Source organism: Nerophis ophidion, linkage group LG20 (assembly GCF_033978795.1).
Source record: "Nerophis ophidion isolate RoL-2023_Sa linkage group LG20, RoL_Noph_v1.0, whole genome shotgun sequence".
Lineage (NCBI taxonomy): Eukaryota > Metazoa > Chordata > Actinopteri > Syngnathiformes > Syngnathidae > Nerophis > Nerophis ophidion.
In genome coordinates, this window is record NC_084630.1 from 42,622,641 (window position 1) to 42,641,933 (window position 19,293).

The following is a 19,293-nucleotide window of genomic DNA, read 5'->3' on the forward strand; positions in this document are numbered from 1 at the left end:
GTATACACACATTTATACATAAATGCATATATACAGTATACACATCTTCGCATAAATGCATCTATACATAAATGCATATATACATATATACATAAATTCATATATACATATATACAGTATACACACTTATGTACACATCTATACATACATATATACAGTATACACACATATGTACACATCTATATATACATTATACACACAAACACACACATCTATACATTCATGCATATATATACACTGTATATACACATCTATACATACATGTATATATACACATATACTGTATACAGTATACACACATCTATACATAAATGCACATATACAGTATACCCACCTATACATTAATGCATATATACATATATACATAAATGCATGTATACATATTTATATAAATGCATATATACATATAGTATACACACTTATGTACACATCTATACATACATGCATACACATACATATATACAGTATTCACACATATACACACATGTATATATATACACACACACATCTATATATATATATACACACACTTTTATATATATATATAATATATATGTGTGTATATATATCTATGTGAGTATATATATATATATATATATATATATATATACACACACACACACATAAAAAAGACATATATACATACACGTATACAAACACAGACAGATAGATAGATAGATAGATAGATAGATAGATTGATTGACAGATAGGCAGGACAAAAAGTTTGGGGACACTTGTGCTAAGCTATCTGAAAGAAAAACATCTAATCTTTGTGATGTGGGTAATAAATAAAATGTGGGTAATACCTATAAGGGACGGCGTGGCGCAGTGGTAGAGTGGCCGTGCGCAACCCGAGGGTCCCTGGTTCAATCCCCACCTTGCATGGCAGCTCCCTCCATCAGTGTGTGAATGTGTGTGTGAATGGGTAAATGTGGAAGTAGTGGCAAAGTGCTTTGAGTACCTTGAAGGTAGAAAAACACTATACAAGTACAACCCATTTATTTATGTCTCATTAAAAATTCACAGTAATAACGAACAAAAAAATGAATTTGGCCCCTTTGCCACACTTTGAACAACCCTGCATTGTTATTGTTGGTTACGTTCTCATTCTTATTCATCCCCATTCTAAATTGATTTAAAAAAAAAAAAAAAAAATCTATTGAGAAAAGTATTTTAAAAATAAAATTTTTTATATGAATCTATTTGTAAAAAGCCTTCTGTAGCCCAATTAAATGCAACCAGAAGGCACTTTTCCAACCTGTTTTGAAAAAGTTTTGTTCTAATTATAATAGCCAGTAATACATTTTGAGAATCACCTGGAATGGAGAATCCATTCTGAATGGAATCGCCAGCCCAGGAATGGGATGGAATGCCCAAAGATTCACAGTCTTACTTTCATCTCTAATGGCAGAAACTACAATTCCTCACCTCATTCCTGTCTTTGGGACGAGGGGCGCTGGCCGGGACCACCGTCATCTGCTGCACGGGCATGCCGCTGCTCGCCACTCGCCGCTCTCCCCGGGCCGCCTCACTCGCACAGAGTCCCCGCCGCCCTCCTGTCGTCGGCCATCCGAAAGGAGCGGCCTGCGCGGCGATCCCCGACTTCCTTCCCCTCGGTCGTGCAGGAGGAGGGGAGCGGGATGAGGTCACCGTGGCAACAGCGAGACAGCGGCAGAGATGGCGGGCTGTGAGGTCGTCATGGCAACGGGGAAACTACCCCTCTTCTTCCTGCTGAGAGCGAGGGAGGGAGGAGAGCAAGAAGGAGGGGGGAGGGGGTGTTGGCGTGCCAGCCTCCTTCTCCGAGGGCCACGGGCGGGATTTTGCCGTGCATGCTGGGTAATAAGCATACAACCCACAGCCAGGATTTAGGGCTTAGACTAACCTCAATCTCACCCCCCCCATCCGAGCAAGGGTGGGCTAATGAGATTACACAACCTGCGCACGTGGACCGTGAGCACACATTACAAACAAAATGGCGCCTTGTGAAAATGAATAAACAATTAAAGGCCTACTGAAAGCCACTACTAGCGACCACGCAGTCTGATATTTATATATCAATGATGAAATATTAACATTGCAACAAATGCCAATACGGCCGCTTTAGTTTACTAAATTGCAATTTTAAATTTTGCGTGAAGTGTCCTGTTGAAAACATCGCAATATGATGACACGTGCACGTGTTGTCTCGGGTTGTAGCGGACATTTTTTTCCAGCCCGATAAGTAGTCTGCTTTAATCGCATAATTCCACAGTATTCTGGACGTCTGTGTTGCTGAATCTTTTGCAATTTGTTCAATTAATAATGGAGACGTCAAAGAAGAAAGCTGCAGGTGGGAGGCGGTGTATTGCAGCTGCCTTTAGCAACACAAACACAGCCGGTGTTTCCTTGTTTACATTCCCGAAGGTGAAGCTTTACTATGGAACAGAGCGGTCAAGCGAACATGGTTCTCTACCACATGTCAACCGGCAAGTTTCGGTGAGAAAATTGTGGTAATAAGTCGGCTCTTACCGTAGACATGAGCGGAGCTTGCGTCGTTCTTCCTGCAGCTGTCAGAGAGGCAGCTGCGTGGCTTCCCTCAGAGACACAGGCGGTCACCACCCCTCCGACTTTCAGGTACCATATAATCTTACTAAAACACTAGTAACACAATAAGCAGATAAGGAATTTTCCAGAATTTTCTTAGTAAATGTGTCTAATTAATGGGGAAATGGTCACTTTCTCGGTCCGAATCGCTCTTGCTGCTGGTGGCCATGATTGTAAACAATAATGGAGACGTCAAAGAAGAAAGCTGTAGGTGGGAGGCGGTGTATTGCAGCTGCCTTTAGCAACACAAACACAGCCGGTGTTTCCTTGTTTACATTCCCGAAGGTGAAGCTTTACTATGGAACAGAGCGGTCAAGCGAACATGGTTCTCTACCACATGTCAACCGGCAAGTTTCGGTGAGAAAATTGTGGTAATAAGTCGGCTCTTACCGTAGACATGAGCGGAGCTTGCGTCGTTCTTCCTGCAGCTGTCAGAGAGGCAGCTGCGTGGCTTCCCTCAGAGACACAGGCGGTCACCACCCCTCCGACTTTCAGGTACCATATAATCTTACTAAAACACTAGTAACACAATAAGCAGATAAGGAATTTTCCAGAATTTTCTTAGTAAATGTGTCTAATTAATGGGGAAATGGTCACTTTCTCGGTCCGAATCGCTCTTGCTGCTGGTGGCCATGATTGTAAACAATAATGGAGACGTCAAAGAAGAAAGCTGTAGGTGGGAGGCGGTGTATTGCAGCTGCCTTTAGCAACACAAACACAGCCGGTGTTTCCTTGTTTACATTCCCGAAGGTGAAGCTTTACTATGGAACAGAGCGGTCAAGCGAACATGGTTCTCTACCACATGTCAACCGGCAAGTTTCGGTGAGAAAATTGTGGTAATAAGTCGGCTCTTACCGTAGACATGAGCGGAGCTTGCGTCGTTCTTCCTGCAGCTGTCAGAGAGGCAGCTGCGTGGCTTCCCTCAGAGACACAGGCGGTCACCACCCCTCCGACTTTCAGGTACCGTATAATCTTACTAAAACACTAGTAACACAATAAGCAGATAAGGAATTTTCCAGAATTTTCTTAGTAAATGTGTCTAATTAATGGGGAAATGGTCACTTTCTCGGTCCGAATCGCTCTTGCTGCTGGTGGCCATGATTGTAAACAATAATGGAGACGTCAAAGAAGAAAGCTGTAGGTGGGAGGCGGTGTATTGCAGCTGCCTTTAGCAACACAAACACAGCCGGTGTTTCCTTGTTTACATTCCCGAAGGTGAAGCTTTACTATGGAACAGAGCGGTCAAGCGAACATGGTTCTCTACCACATGTTAACCGGCAAGTTTCGGTGAGAAAATTGTGGTAATAAGTCGGCTCTTACCGTAGACATGAGCGGAGCTTGCGTCGTTCTTCCTGCAGCTGTCAGAGAGGCAGCTGCGTGGCTTCCCTCAGAGACACAGGCGGTCACCACCCATCCGACTTTCAGGTACCGTATAATCTTACTAAAACACTAGTAACACAATAAGCAGATAAGGAATTTTCCAGAATTTTCTTAGTAAATGTGTCTAATTAATGGGGAAATGGTCACTTTCTCGGTCCGAATCGCTCTTGCTGCTGGTGGCCATGATTGTAAACAATAATGGAGACGTCAAAGAAGAAAGCTGTAGGTGGGAGGCGGTGTATTGCAGCTGCCTTTAGCAACACAAACACAGCCGGTGTTTCCTTGTTTACATTCCCGAAGGTGAAGCTTTACTATGGAACAGAGCGGTCAAGCGAACATGGTTCTCTACCACATGTCAACCGGCAAGTTTCGGTGAGAAAATTGTGGTAATAAGTCGGCTCTTACCGTAGACATGAGCGCAGCTTGCGTCGTTCTTCCTGCAGCTGTCAGAGAGGCAGCTGCGTGGCTTCCCTCAGAGACACAGGCGGTCACCACCCCTCCGACTTTCAGGTACCATATAATCTTACTAAAACACTAGTAACACAATAAGCAGATAAGGAATTTTCCAGAATTTTCTTAGTAAATGTGTCTAATTAATGGGGAAATGGTCACTTTCTCGGTCCGAATCGCTCTTGCTGCTGGTGGCCATTATAGTAAACAATGTTCAGATGTGAGGAGCTCCACAACCCGTGACGTCACGCGCACATGGTCTGCTACTTCCGGTACAGGCAAGGCCTTTTTATTAGCGACCAAAAGTTGGGAACTTTATCCTCAATGTTCTCTACTAAATCCTTTCAGCAAAAATATGACAATATCGTGAAATGATCAAGTATGACACATAGAATGGACCTGCTATCCCCGTTTAAATAAGAAAAAATCATTTCAGTAGGCCTTTACTTTAAAGCTGCAAGCAACGCTCAACGGGCCCTCGCCCCCCTCACGGTTTCCGCGAGTCAGCACAGGTGGTCCCGTCTCCCCCCGTGCCCTGACCCAACACCAAACATTTCAGGAATGCTCACACCTGCTAAAGTCATTACGCTGACAGTTAGCATGTATCCATTACCAAGTTATATGAAGCACGGCTGCAAAATTAGCATGCTAACTATTAAAGAACCATATGGATGTTATGATGTTGTTGTTGTTGTGCTGGGACTCTTCAACCGTGAGGGAATAAGGACACCGTTTTTACGTTTCAACTTCTTTATGTAACTTTTAGCAGCAGTAGCTAAGTACACTCTCAAAATACACACACAGTTCTACACACCGACTCAAGGACCCCGAGAAGTAAACATAGCTGCCCGGTAAACTGCCTGACTTAAAACAGACTCAACTTAAAGGTGCATGACTATATTAATAGCTTGTTACGTCAACAATAATAGTCAATTATATTCAACAATTAACAAATTAAATAAAGAACTTTATCTTCTATCTCGATCTCTGACAAAGGGAATTTATAACACTAACGTTAGCATATTAGGGCACAGGTGTCAAACTCAAGGCCCGGGGCCCAGATTTGGCCCGCCAAAGACCGCGAAAGCCCTGAAATAATACGAGTCACTAAAGCATTTTATCATTTACTAAATGTTTTTATTGTCACACGTGTGTATACTGTATATATGTGTATGTATGTATGTATAGATGTGTATAGAGAGGGGGGGGGTTGCCCACATCTGAGGTCCTCTCCAAGGTTTCTCATAGTCAGCATTGTCACTGGCGTCCCACTGGATGTGAATTCTCTCTGCCCACTGGGTGTGAGTTTTCCTTGCCCTTTTGTGGGTTCTTCCGAGGATGTTGTAGTCGTAATGATTTGTGCAGTCCTTTGAGACATTTGTGATTTGGGGCTATATAAATAAACATTGATTGATTGATTGATGTATGTATGTATAGACGTGCACATAAGTGTGTACACTGTGTATATGTATTTATGTATGGATGCATTTATGTATAAATGTGTGTGTATACTCTATATATCTGTATATATGTATACATATATGTGTATATATGTATGTATGTATGTATAGATGTGTACATAAGTGTGTATACTGTGTATATGTGTATATATGCTTTTATGTATAGATGTGTGTATATATGTATATAAGTATGTATATATGTGTACATAAGTATGCGTATGTGTATATATGCATTTATGTATACATGTGTATACTGTATATATGTATATATGCATTGCGTATAATTTAAACTGTATTTTCTAATGCAACAAATATAATACTATCATTGATTTCAAATTGAAACAAAATAAATATCTGCTTGAGTTATATTACAGCAAGTTATTCATCAAATTGTACACTTTAGAAATGACAATACATTTTAAAGAAAAAAAAAACTTTAGTAACGTTTTCCCATCCATCTATCCATTTTCTACTGTTTGTCCCTTTTTCAGGGTTGCGGGGGCGCTGGAGCCTATCTCAGCTGCATTCGGGCGGAAGGCGGGGTACACCCTGGACAAGTCGCCACCTCATCACAGGGCCAACATAGATAGACAGACAACATTCACACTCACCAATCCATCCATCCATTTTCTACCGCTTGTCCCTTTTGGGGTCGCGGGGGGTGCTAGAGCCTATCTCAGGTGCATTCGGGCGGAAGGCGAGGTACACCCAGGACAAGTCGCCACCTCATCACAGGGCCAACACAGATAGACAGACAACATTCACACTCACCAATCCATCCATCCATTTTCTACCGCTTGTCCCTTTTGGGGTGGCGGGGGGTGCTAGAGCCTATCTCAGGTGCATTCGGGCGGAAGGCGAGGTACTCCCAGGACAAGTCGCCACCTCATTACAGGGCCAACACAGATAGACAGACAACATTCACACTCACCAATCCATCCATCCATTTTCTACCGCTTGTCCCTTTTGGGGTGGCGGGGGGTGCTAGAGCCTATCTCAGGTGCATTCGGGCGGAAGGCGAGGTACTCCCAGGACAAGTCGCCACCTCATTACAGGGCCAACACAGATAGACAGACAACATTCACACTCACCAATCCATCCATCCATCCATTTTCTACCGCTTGTCCCTTTTGGGGTGGCGGGGGGTGCTAGAGCCTATCTCAGGTGCATTCGGGCGGAAGGCGGGGTACACCCAGGACAAGTCGCCACCTCATCACAGGGCCAACACAGATAGACAGACAACATTCACACTCACCAATCCATCCATCCATTTTCTACCGCTTGTCTCTTTTGGGGTGGCGGGGGGTGCTAGAGCCTATCTCAGGTGCATTCGGGCGGAAGGCGGGGTACTCCCAGGACAAGTCGCCACTTCATCACAGGGCCAACATAGATAGACAGACAACATTCACACTCACCAATCCATCCATCCATTTTCTACTGCTTGTCCCTTTTGGGGTGGCGGGGGGTGCTAGAGCCTATCTCAGGTGCATTCGGGCGGAAGGCGGGGTACACCCTGGACAAGTCCCCACCTCATCACAGGGCCAACACAGATAGACAACATTCACACTCACCAATCCATCCATCCATTTTCTACCGCTTGTCCCTTTTGGGGTGGCGGGGGGTGCTAGAGCCTATCTCAGGTGCATTCGGGCGGAAGGCGAGGTACTCCCAGGACAAGTCGCCACCTCATTACAGGGCCAACACAGATAGACAGACAACATTCACACTCACCAATCCATCCATCCATTTCCTACCGCTTGTCCCTTTTGGGGTAGGGGGAGGTGCTAGAGCCTATCTCAGGTGCATTCGGGCGGAAGGCGAGGTACTCCCAGGACAAGTTGCCACCTCATCACAGGGCCAACATAGATAGACAGACAACATTCACACTCACCAATCCATCCATCCATTTTCTACCGCTTGTCCCTTTTGGGGTCGCGGGGGGTGCTAGAGCCTATCTCAGGTGCATTCGGGCGGAAGGCGAGGTACACCCAGGACAAGTCGCCACCTCATCACAGGGCCAACACAGATAGACAGACAACATTCACACTCACCAATCCATCCATCCATTTTCTACCGCTTGTCCCTTTTGGGGTGGCGGGGGGTGCTAGAGCCTATCTCAGGTGCATTCGGGCGGAAGGCGAGGTACTCCCAGGACAAGTCGCCACCTCATTACAGGGCCAACACAGATAGACAGACAACATTCACACTCACCAATCCATCCATCCATTTTCTACCGCTTGTCTCTTTTGGGGTCGCGGGAGGTGCTAGACCCTATCTCAGGTGCATTCGGGCGGGAGGCGAGGTACACCCAGGACAAGTCCCCACCTCATCACAGGGCCAACACAGATAGACAGACAACATTCACACTCACCAATCCATCCATCCATTTTCTACCGCTTGTCTCTTTTGGGGTGGCGGGGGGTGCTAGAGCCTATCTCAGGTGCATTCGGGCGGAAGGCGGGGTACTCCCAGGACAAGTCGCCACTTCATCACAGGGCCAACATAGATAGACAGACAACATTCACACTCACCAATCCATCCATCCATTTTCTACTGCTTGTCCCTTTTGGGGTGGCGGGGGGTGCTAGAGCCTATCTCAGGTGCATTCGGGCGGAAGGCGGGGTACACCCTGGACAAGTCCCCACCTCATCACAGGGCCAACACAGATAGACAACATTCACACTCACCAATCCATCCATCCATTTTCTACCGCTTGTCCCTTTTGGGGTGGCGGGGGGTGCTAGAGCCTATCTCAGGTGCATTCGGGCGGAAGGCGAGGTACACCCAGGACAAGTCGCTACCTCATCACAGGGCCAACACAGAGACAGACAACATTCAAACTCATCAATCCATCCATCCATTTCCTACCGCTTGTCCCTTTTGGGGCTGCGGGAGGTGCTAGAGCCTATCTCAGGTGCATTCCGGCGGAAGGCGAGGTACACCCAGGACAAGTCGCCACCTCATCACAGGGCCAACACAGATAGACAGACAACATTCACACTCACCAATCCATCCATCCATTTCCTACCGCTTGTCTCTTTTGGGGTCGCGGGAGGTGCTAAAGCCTATCTCAGGTGCATTCGGGCGGAAGGCGAGGTACTCCCAGGACAAGTCGCCACCTCATCACAGGGCCAACACAGATAGACAGACAACATTCACACTCACCAATCCATCCATCCATTTCCTACCGCTTGTCCCTTTTGGGGTCGCGGATGGTGCTAAAGCCTATCTCAGGTGCATTCGGGGGAAAGGCGAGGTACACCCAGGACAAGTCGCCACCTCATCACAGGGCCAACACAGAGACAGACAACATTCACACTCACCAATCCATCCATCCATTTTCTACCGCTTGTCCCTTTTGGGGTGGCGGGGGGTGCTAGAGCCTATCTCAGGTGCATTCGGGCGGAAGGCGAGGTACACCCAGGACAAGTCGCCACCTCATCACAGGGCCAACACAGATAGACAGACAACATTCACACTCACCAATCCATCCATCCATTTTCTACTGCTTGTCCCTTTTGGGGTCGCGGGAGGTGCTAGAGCCTATCTCAGGTGCATTCGGGCGGAAGGCGAGGTACACCCTGGACAAGTCCCCACCTCATCACAGGGCCAACATAGATAGACAGACAACATTCACACTCACCAATCCATCCATTTTCTACCGCTTGTCCCTTTTGGTGTGGCGGGGGGTGCTAGAGCCTATCTCAGGTGCATTCGGGCGGAAGGCGAGGTACTCCCAGGACAAGTCGCTACCTCATCACAGGGCCAACACAGATAGACAGACAACATTCACACTCACCAATCCATCCATCCATTTCCTACCGCTTGTCTCTTTTGGGGTCGCGGGAGGTGCTAGAGCCTATCTCAGGTGCATTGGGGCGGAAGGCGAGGTACACCCTGGACAAGTCCCCACCTCATCACAGGGCCAACATAGATAGACAGACAACATTCACACTCACCAATCCATCCATCCATTTTCTACCGCTTGTCCCTTTTGGTGTGGCGGGGGGTGCTAGAGCCTATCTCAGGTGCATTGGGGCGGAAGGCGGGGAACACCCTGACATTTACAGTAACATGCTGTAAAAACTCTATCTTTCTGAGACTCTTATTTTGTTAGCGCAGGCAGGATGGAGCACCACTTTTATTGTGAAAACAGGAAGTGTGCAGTCGGTCTTTAGAGTTTTGACGGGAGGTAGAGTTGAAATAAGTGTGTCTCGCCTTCCTGTCGGTCATTTTTTCTTAATGATCTGGCAGCAGGATCACAAGATCCTTGGGGGCCGTGAATGTCAATCAAGTGACGTCATAGGATATTTTTTTTTTAATGCCCGGCCGGCGATGGACGGACACACCCTCCTCCATCCACCGCTAGCTCGCCATCCACGTAACGGCCACCCCTGGATTAGCGTATTGATGCTCCTGCTGGCTTTTGAGGCTGTATTCACCAACAATGACCAGTGTGTTCACTTCTATGGATGTAGTTCAGCTCATGTATTGCTCAGCACAGGTGTCGCACGAGAAGGCACAAAAGCCATGAATAATTTGGGCTAACGTGATATGGCTTGAACATGAGAGGTGTAAGTCTGCCCTTTACTCCTCTTTCAAGTGAGAAACAGTCAAGGGCTTGCTGACCTGTGCCAGGAAGCCAAATACAGGTCCTTGTTCCCCCCAGACAGTGATGGTCTCTCTCTTTGCAGGGCTGGAGGCTCTGACCGTGGTGTTCTCCCTGGTGGTTTTTGGCCTCTTCACCCTGGCTGGGATGATCAGTGAGGACAATGGTAAGTGTCTAATTGTAACTTTGCATCGTCTCTTCCCTGGAGAAAAAGAAGATTTTTTTTTTTCCCCCCCCCTCAATTCAAAATGTCTGCAAAAAGAAACCCTGCAATTCAATTATTTTCCCAGTGATAATACTTGAGAAAAAACATTATCCAATAAAGAGGACATATTGCCATTTTTTTTCTCCTTTTAGAGCAGGGGTCACCAACGCAGTGACCGCGGGCACCAGGTCGCCCGTAAGGACCAGATGAGTCGCCCGCTGGCCTGTTCTAAAAATAGCTCAAATAGCAGCACTTACCAGTGAGCTGCCTTTATTTTTTAAATTGTATTTATTTACTAGCAAGCTGGTCTGACATTTTTAATTCTAAGAGAGACAAAACTCAAATAGAATTTGAAAATCCAAACAAATATTTTAAAGACTTGGTCGTCACTTGTTAAAATATATATATATATTTTTTTATACTTTGCTTCTTATAACTTTCAGAAAGACAATTTTAGAGAAAAAATACAACCTTAAAAATGATTTTAGGATTTTTAAAGCCATAAACTTTTTTACCTTTTAAATTCCTTCCTCTTCTTTCCTGTCAATTTAAATCAATGTTCAAGTAAAAAAATTTTTTTAAATTGTAAAGAATAATAAACACATTTTAATTTAATTCTTCATTTTAGCTTCTGTTTTTTCGACGAAGAATATTTGTGAAATATTTATTCGAACTTATTATGATTAAAATTCAAAAAAATTATTCTGGCAACTGTAGAATCAAATTTAAATCTTATTTCAAAGTCTTTTGAATTTCTTTTAAAAATTCTGTTTTGGAAAATCCAGAAGAAATAAGTTGTCTTTGTTAGAAATATAGCTTGGTCCAATTTGTTATATATTCTAACAAAGTGCAGATTGGATTTTAAACTATTTAAAACATGTCATCAAAATTCTAAAATTAATCTTAATCAGAAAAAATTACTAATGAGGTTTCATAAATTGTTTTTTTAATCTTTTCAAAAAGATTCAAATTAGCTGGTTTTTCTCTTTTTTCTGTTGAATTTTGAATTTTAAAGAGTCGAAATTCAAGATAAACTATGTTTCAAAATTTAATTTTACTTTTTTTTGTGTTTTTCTCCTCTTAAACCGTTCAATTAAGTGGGTTTTTTTCATCATTTATTCTTTACAAAAAACCTTCCGTAAAAGGAAAAAAAATGTACGGCGGAATGACAGACAGAAATACCCATTTTTTTATATACAGTATATAGATTTATTTATTAAAGGTAAATTGAGCAAATTGGCTATTTTTGGCAATTTATTGAAGTGTGTATCAACCTGGTAGCCCTTCACATTAATCAGTACCCAAGAAGTAGCTCTTGGTTTCAAAAAGGTTGGTGACCCCTGTTTTAGAGTATCAAAAAAAAATGTAATGTTTAAGGTACAAAATGTGTACATTTTTTAGTTTTTCATCAGACACAGGGTAACATTCTGATACCACAATAGACATGTTTGTAGCAAATCTTGTACAAACAGAAGACTATTCACTCTTGCCTGTTGGAGCGATGCAGAGAGCACAAAGACGTGATATTGTGTAGCTGTTGTGTTTTGTAACTACATTGTTGTATATTGTACTTAGGGGTCGGGTCCCCATGCAACTTTTACACTTTTCATACGGTACAGGTATTGAAGGCTCAAAGAGGAACTGCACTTTTTTTTTCAATTCATTCACAGTCCTTATGTGAGACAAGAACATCTGTTTTTTTCTTTTTTATGCATTCTAACTCGTAAATAACCACTAGCAAAAGTCAGCTAACAATGAAGCTAACGATAGTCACTCTATTCAGCCTAGTGCTGTTAAAAAGTATCCAAAAGCCTCCATCATTGTTTTAAAAACACATATGTAATTGTGGAGGGGGGCGTGGTCTGCGGGCCTGCCGCGGAGCGGGGTGTGTAAGGACCGGCCTCAAACCAGCAGCAGGTGAGTGGATTACCAACCTGGGGATGGATATATAATCACCTGCCGCTTTTATTAGTAGCAGCCGGACCGAGACACGTTGTTGGAGTTGCTTGTGAGCGGACACAGTTGATGGACATTGCCGAAGGAAAAAGCCACAAAGACTGAAATAAAGACATTGTTACACCAGATTACCGTGCTCACGAGGGGGTCTGTTATGGTCAGGAGGACCCACGAGAGGGAAACGTCACAGTAATGTTGTAACATTCATATTAAAACTAAATATTCACATATTATGCTCATTTTACGGCAATGAATTAATTTCACACATGCATCACAAAGTTCACAATTTCCTTCTACAACAACAACACTACTAATCATGGCAGACTTCATGGGAGAGGTGGCTCCGCTCGGCGTTCACGAATCAGAGTTCAACATCTCGGGTGTTCTTGAAGAAGGGGGGAGCGATCAAGGCGTCTTACACTACACTGGTCTCACTGGGATGTTTACAGAGGGAGTCCAACTGTAGATAAGGATTGTCATTGGTTTCGGGCGAGCAAACACATCCCAATGGTTGTCTGATCCGATCCTCCATTCTGATAATTTCACCTTGTCGAACGGTAAGCTTCTCTGAGATGTTATCCAATTCGCAATTCAATTCCGAACTCCGTAAAGTCTGAGTGCCCGCAGCTCTGCTTTTTCCATCCATTGCGTACAGCAGCCTTTGGGCTCCTTGAACGGCTGCCATCGTCTTCCGAATTTGCCGATAACCCAGAGCTAAGCTGAATCCAGTCAGCGGATGCCCTGTTATCACGGTTACACATAGATTAGATATCTTTCACGTCCTCGGCGGGAAGAACTGCCAGGCACAGGACTCGCCACTTCTCCCAAGAGTCCCTCATGTATCCTGCAGCAAATGTCCGGTCAAGACAGGCAAGTTCCCAAAGAACCAGAGATCTTGTCAATTGAGTCGAGAGTCCAGTTGATCAATTCCGTGTTATAATTTTGGGAAACCGTGCAAAGGAGAGAATCTTCAGTTTAAGACAACACAAGACAAGAAGAAGAGAAATGTAACCGCCTGACAGAAAAAACCCCGGAAACAAACATTATATTGTACTTTACAGAGCTCATTAATATTCTGTTTCAATATTATTTTTTACAAACCCCTTTTCCATATGAGTTGGGAAATTGTGTTAGATGTAAATATAAACAGAATACAATGATTTGCAAATCATTTTCAACCCATATTCAGTTGAATGCACTACAAAGACAACATATTTAATGTTCAAACTCATAAACTTTATTTTTTTTTTTGCAAATAATAATTAACTTGGAATTTCATGGCTGCAACATGTGCCAAAGTAGTTGGGAAAGGGCATGTTCACCACTGTGTTACATCACCTTTTCTTTTAACAACACTCAATAAATGTTTGGGAACTGAGGAAACTAATTGTTGAAGCTTTGAAAGTGGAATTCTTTCCCATTCTTGTTTTATGTAGAGCTTCAGTCCTTCAACAGTCCGGGGTCTTCGCTGTCGTATTTTACGCTTCATAATGCGTCACACATTTTCCATGGGAGACAGGTCTGGACTGCAGGCGGGCCAGGAAAGTACCCGCACTCTTTTTTTACAAAGCCACGCTGTTGTAACACGTGCTGAATGTGGTTTGGCATTGTCTTGCTGAAATAAGCAGGGGCGTCCATGTAAAAGACAGCGCTTAGATGACAACATATGTTGTTCCAAAACCTGTTTGTACCTTTCAGCATTAATGGTGCCTTCACAGATGTGTAAGTTACCCATGCCTTGGGCACTAATGTACCCCCATAGCATCACAGATGCTGGCTTTTGAACTTTGCGTCGATAACAGTCTGGATGGTTCGCTTCCCATTTGGTCCGGATGACACGATGTCGAATATTTCCCCCAAAAATTGGAAATGTGGACTCGTCAGACCACAGAACACTTTTCCACTTCGCATCAGTCCATCTTAGATGATCTCGGGCTCTGAGAAGCCGGCGGCGCTTCTGGATGTTGTTGATAAATGGCTTTCGCTTTGCATAGTAGAGCTTTAACTTGCACTTACAGATGTAGCGACCAACTGTATTAAGTGACAGTGGTTTTCTGAAGTGTTCCTGAGCCCATGTGGTGATGTCTTTTACACACTGATGTCGCTTTTTTATACAATGGCGTCTGAGGGATCGAAGGTCATGGTCATTCAATGTGATTTCTCCAGATTCTCTGAACCTTTTGATGATATTATGGAGCGTAGATGTTGAAATCCCTACATTTCTTTCAATTGCACTTTGAGAAATGTTGTTCTTAAACTGTTTGACTATTTGCTCACACAGTTGTGGACAAAGGGGTGTACCTCGCCCCATCCTTTCTTGTGAAAGACTGAGCATTTTTTGGGAAGCTGCTTTTATAGCCAATCATGGCACCCACCTGTTCCCAATTAGCCTGCACACCTGTGGGATGTTCCAAATAAGTGTTTGATGAGCATTTCTCAACTTTATCAGTATTTATTGCCACCTTTCCCAACTTCTTTGTCATGTGTTGCTGACATCAAATTCCAAAGTTAATGATTATTTGCAAAAAAAAAAAAAATGTTTGAGTTTGAACATCAAATATGTTGTTTTTGCATATTCAACTGAATATCAAATTATTGTATTCCATTTATATTTACATGTAACAAAATTTCCTAACTCATATGGAAACGGGGTTTGTATAATTTTGGGAAACCGTGCAAAGGAGAGAATCTTAAGTTTAAGACAACACAAGACAAGAGGGAGGGAAAGGTGACCGCCTCTGTTAAGAGCCAGACAGAAAAGAAAACGGAAACAAACATAATATTGTGCTTTACAGAGCTCATTAATATTCTGTTTCAATATTGTTTTTTCTATTTTGCATCAGAAAGCGCTGGTGATGGAGAGATGGAACATCCTTTCGCCGTTTCTATAAGCTCGCCATCCACAAGCAGTCCAGACCTCAAGTGTGAGTGTATGACGATGTCATGGGTGTAACAGGAAATACCTTGCTGTGTAACTTCAACAACCTCTTCTTGGACTCAGCAAAAACAGAGCATGCTAAAGAAGACCTTTCTCTGTCTTTGATGGAGGCAGAAGACGGGACAAGGACTGAAAAGCAGGAGTCCCTGGAGAGGATGGAGGCAGAAGCAGCGGCCATGGTTTCTGTCCTCCACCGTGTTTGCTCACTGAGGGAGAAACTTGTCATCAGTCAGAGCAATGACGACAGAGTACTGAACCTCCAGGAATTTCATAACCTTCCACCCGACAACATATGTAGCATTTTGCATGTATAATTTCATTTGCACCTTCCTGTTTAGAAAATGGACAAAAAAAAGTGTCGAGTTAGGTTAATATATGTTTCTTTGCCTTGATGTTCCTGTATTAACTGTGATACTGTACTTCTTTCACATAAAGAACTGTGGAGAGGCGGAGCCGACGGTCCAACAGAGAGGCAGGGCACACTGGATGATGGCGGCGAGGAGGCGGGGATGGTGAGCGAGCGGTGAGCTCTGTGTCTTTGTCTTCTTCTTCTGTGTCTTTGTGTTCTTCTTATTCTGTATCTTTGTGTTCTTCTTCTTTATCTGTTTCTTGAACTTCAACTTCTTTGTTCCCCTCTTCGTCGTCATCTTCATCACCTTCGGGGGGTCATTCGCCGCCGTCCCCCGTCCCCCCCGTCTGGTCCGCCAATACCTGCAGGGGCCGGCATTGTTGTCGACTGCTTGCTGCGAGGCCGGCCAGCGCGCCAACGAGAGCCCACAGGGGATCGTCCTCCCACGCCTCCGGTGGTCCAGCCAGGTTGGGTGCCAAATGTGACAGACTCGTGCCGTCTTGCGGGCTCCATGGACCACCAAGCACAGACATTTGCTCGTAGGTGTAGACTTGTTTATTTATCCAAATAAGACAAGTCTTTTGCGGGTTGCTTTTCAGCCGTCCGCGCTCTCACCGCTCGCTCCTCCGTGTAGCTTTTCAGCCGTCCACGTCGTTTCTGTCTGCCTCTCGACCTCTTCCTCGTTGCATGCGCTGTTGTTTGTTCCCTCGTCTCTCCCTTTTGTTCTTTCCTCGTTACTCCACCTCTCTCCTCGACATTCACGGCTGCCACTCTTTTTAACAGTGCGAGAGGATTCATTAATTGTATCCAGGTGCACGATCCACGCACCTGATCTCGTTTGTGGCATCACTCCCGGCACGCCCCGCCTCACCGCTCGCTCGCCATCCCCGCCTCCTCGCCGCCATCTTGCCCTGCCTCTCTGTTGGACCGTCATCTCCGCCTCTCCACAAAAACATTCTGGTTAATATTGTGTGAAATGTCAAGTGAGCACAAATAGATTTATGAACACCAACACACTAACAGTGGTACAAAAATTAAATCAGGACACAAAATTGTTATAGGTGGGTTGCAATCACGTGACCTCGAGGCACTTCCAGGTTTCAGGCGATGGTCTAAGCCAGTGTTTTCCAACCTTTTCTGAGCCAATGCACTTTTTTTTTCATAAAAAAAAATCTCGAGGCACACCACCAGTAGGAAACATTAAAAAAATGAAACTCAGCAGCCGATATTGACAGTAAAAAGTCGTTCTCGCAATTGTTGGATATGAATTCAAACCATAACTAAGCATGCATCACTATAGCTCTTGTCTCAAAGTAAGGTGTACTGTCACCACCTGTCACATGATGCCCTGACTTATTTGGACTTTTTTGCTGTTTTCCTGTGTTTTATTTCTTGTCTTGCGCTCCTATTTTGATGTTAATTGTCATATCATGTACAAATGTACTTTGTGGATGCCATCTGCTGCTCCCCACGCTGTAAGTCTTTGCTGTCGTCCAGCGTTTTGTTTTTGTTTACTTTGCAGCCAGTTCAGTTTTAGCTTAGTAGGTGTACTGTCACCACCTGTCACATCACGCCCTGACTTATTTGGACTGTTTTCCTGTGTCTTTTACTTCTTGTCTTGCGCTCCTATTTTGTTGTTAATTGTCATGTCAAGTACAATTGTACTTTGTGGACGCCATCTGATGCTTCACATGCTGTTAGTCTTTGCTGTCGTCCAGCATTCTGTTTTTGTTTACTTTGCAGCCAGTTCAGTTTTAGCTTCGTTTTGCATAGCCTTCCCTAAGCTTCAATGCCTTTTCTTAGCGGCACTTGCCTTTTGTTTATTTTTGGTTTAAGCATTAGACACCTTTTTACCTGCACATTACCTCCCGCTGTCGTCTGCATATTGTGATCACGACAAACCACATTCCCGACATCTACAAAGCAAATAGCTACCTGCTGCCACCTAAAGAGTATTACTCTACCGAGCTCTAGACAGCACAGACACTTGGCACATTTGCGGATTAATTACTGGTTTGCAAAATATATTTTTAACCCAAATAGGTGAAGTGACATAATATCTCACGGTACACTAGTGTGCCGTGGCACAGTGGTTGAAAAACACTGGTCTAAGCCCCATTAGACTACAGTTTATGTACCTAAAGATTTAGGCTTATTTTGAAAGGTTTAGAGGCAAATATAAAAGCAAATAGGAAAAAAATATTTAAAATGGAATGGAGTGGATTTTTACACTCTTAAGAATATATATATTTTTTTAATACTTGAACCATTTTATCATCGCTAAGAGGTTACTGCTATCTCAGAGAGGAGAGTCTGGGCTTCTCTGCTTAGGCTGCTGCCCACGCGACTCGACCTCGGATAAGCAGAAAAAGATGGATGGATGGATGGATGGATAGTACTAAGTAACTGGTGATTTATTTCTGATTTATTTAGCAGCCTTTTTTATTCATTTACTCATTTTTTAATTATACTTGCTAAGGGTGTGAATCTTTGGGAACATGACGGTTCAATCCCATTCCGATTCTTGGGGTGACGATTTAATTCAGAATCGATTTTTGATTCAAAACGAATTTCCACAATATTATTTGGTATGATAATTATAAAGAAACTTTTTCAAAACAGGTTAAAAACAACTCATTCTGGTTGCATGGAGAATGACTAAAAATCTCTTTAAAAACTGTTGTTTTTTTTCTTGATGCAGCTGAGATCTGTCCAGCACCCCCTGGACCCCGAACGGGACAAGTGGTAGAAAATGGATGGATAATACATTTTAAAAAATTAAATAGTCTTTTAATCAGTTTTAGAAAATGATGGATCGCAATTCATAAGTGTATACATTTTTTGCAAACCTCTTGTACTTGCACAACAACTGTACGTGTGTGTGTGTGTGTGTGTGTGTGTGTGTGTGTGTGTGTGTGTGTGTGTGTGTGTGTGTGTGTGTGTGTGTGTCAGCAAAGAATGTGCTGTTCTACGCTGGACTCGTCCTGCTTAATTAGAAAACTGACTCACTACATTTTTGTAGGAAATAACTGCCTCTCTATCCCCCTTCTATTTTCACACCTGACCCAACAGCGCCACCTGTGGTCAGGCAGTGAAAAAAACAACCAGGCCGAGTTGAATGTGAGGTTTTTGTGTTTTACATTACTGTTACGTGTACACACAAAGTCAAGTAATAAGGCACTTTACCATTTGAAGGTGTGTTTTGTTTACATTTTGTATGATAAAATGTGTGCGTGGAACGTGCAGTCATATAAACTGCTGACAACAGTTTCACAACACATTCAAAAGAAAAGAAAGCAAAAGTTGAAGAACATGTCCTAAACTGTCTTAACTATTACACTACAAAGTCAATTTTAATGTAAC

The 19,293-nt window shown here is 43.7% G+C and overlaps 2 protein-coding genes across 4 annotated transcripts in view; one reads left to right on the plus strand and one right to left on the minus strand.

Moving 5' to 3' along the window:
* LOC133539146 (E3 ubiquitin-protein ligase MARCHF4-like) overlaps positions 1-1,810 on the minus strand; it is a 58,342-nt gene extending 56,532 nt beyond the window's left edge. For all 3 annotated transcript variants that reach the window (XM_061881256.1, XM_061881254.1, XM_061881253.1), the window contains exon 1: positions 1,429-1,810. In XM_061881256.1, coding sequence (XP_061737240.1) covers positions 1,429-1,491 — 63 coding nt within the window. In that variant the 5' untranslated portion in view covers positions 1,492-1,810. The remainder of the gene's footprint in view (positions 1-1,428) is intronic.
* LOC133538576 (uncharacterized) overlaps positions 1-19,050 on the plus strand; it is a 33,796-nt gene extending 14,746 nt beyond the window's left edge. The window contains exons 3-7 of the mRNA XM_061880229.1: positions 10,568-10,648; positions 15,487-15,567; positions 15,645-15,829; positions 16,017-16,104; positions 18,632-19,050. Coding sequence (XP_061736213.1) covers positions 10,568-10,648; positions 15,487-15,567; positions 15,645-15,829; positions 16,017-16,097 — 428 coding nt within the window. The 3' untranslated portion in view covers positions 16,098-16,104; positions 18,632-19,050. The remainder of the gene's footprint in view (positions 1-10,567; positions 10,649-15,486; positions 15,568-15,644; positions 15,830-16,016; positions 16,105-18,631) is intronic.
* Positions 19,051-19,293: the final 243 nt, after the last annotated feature.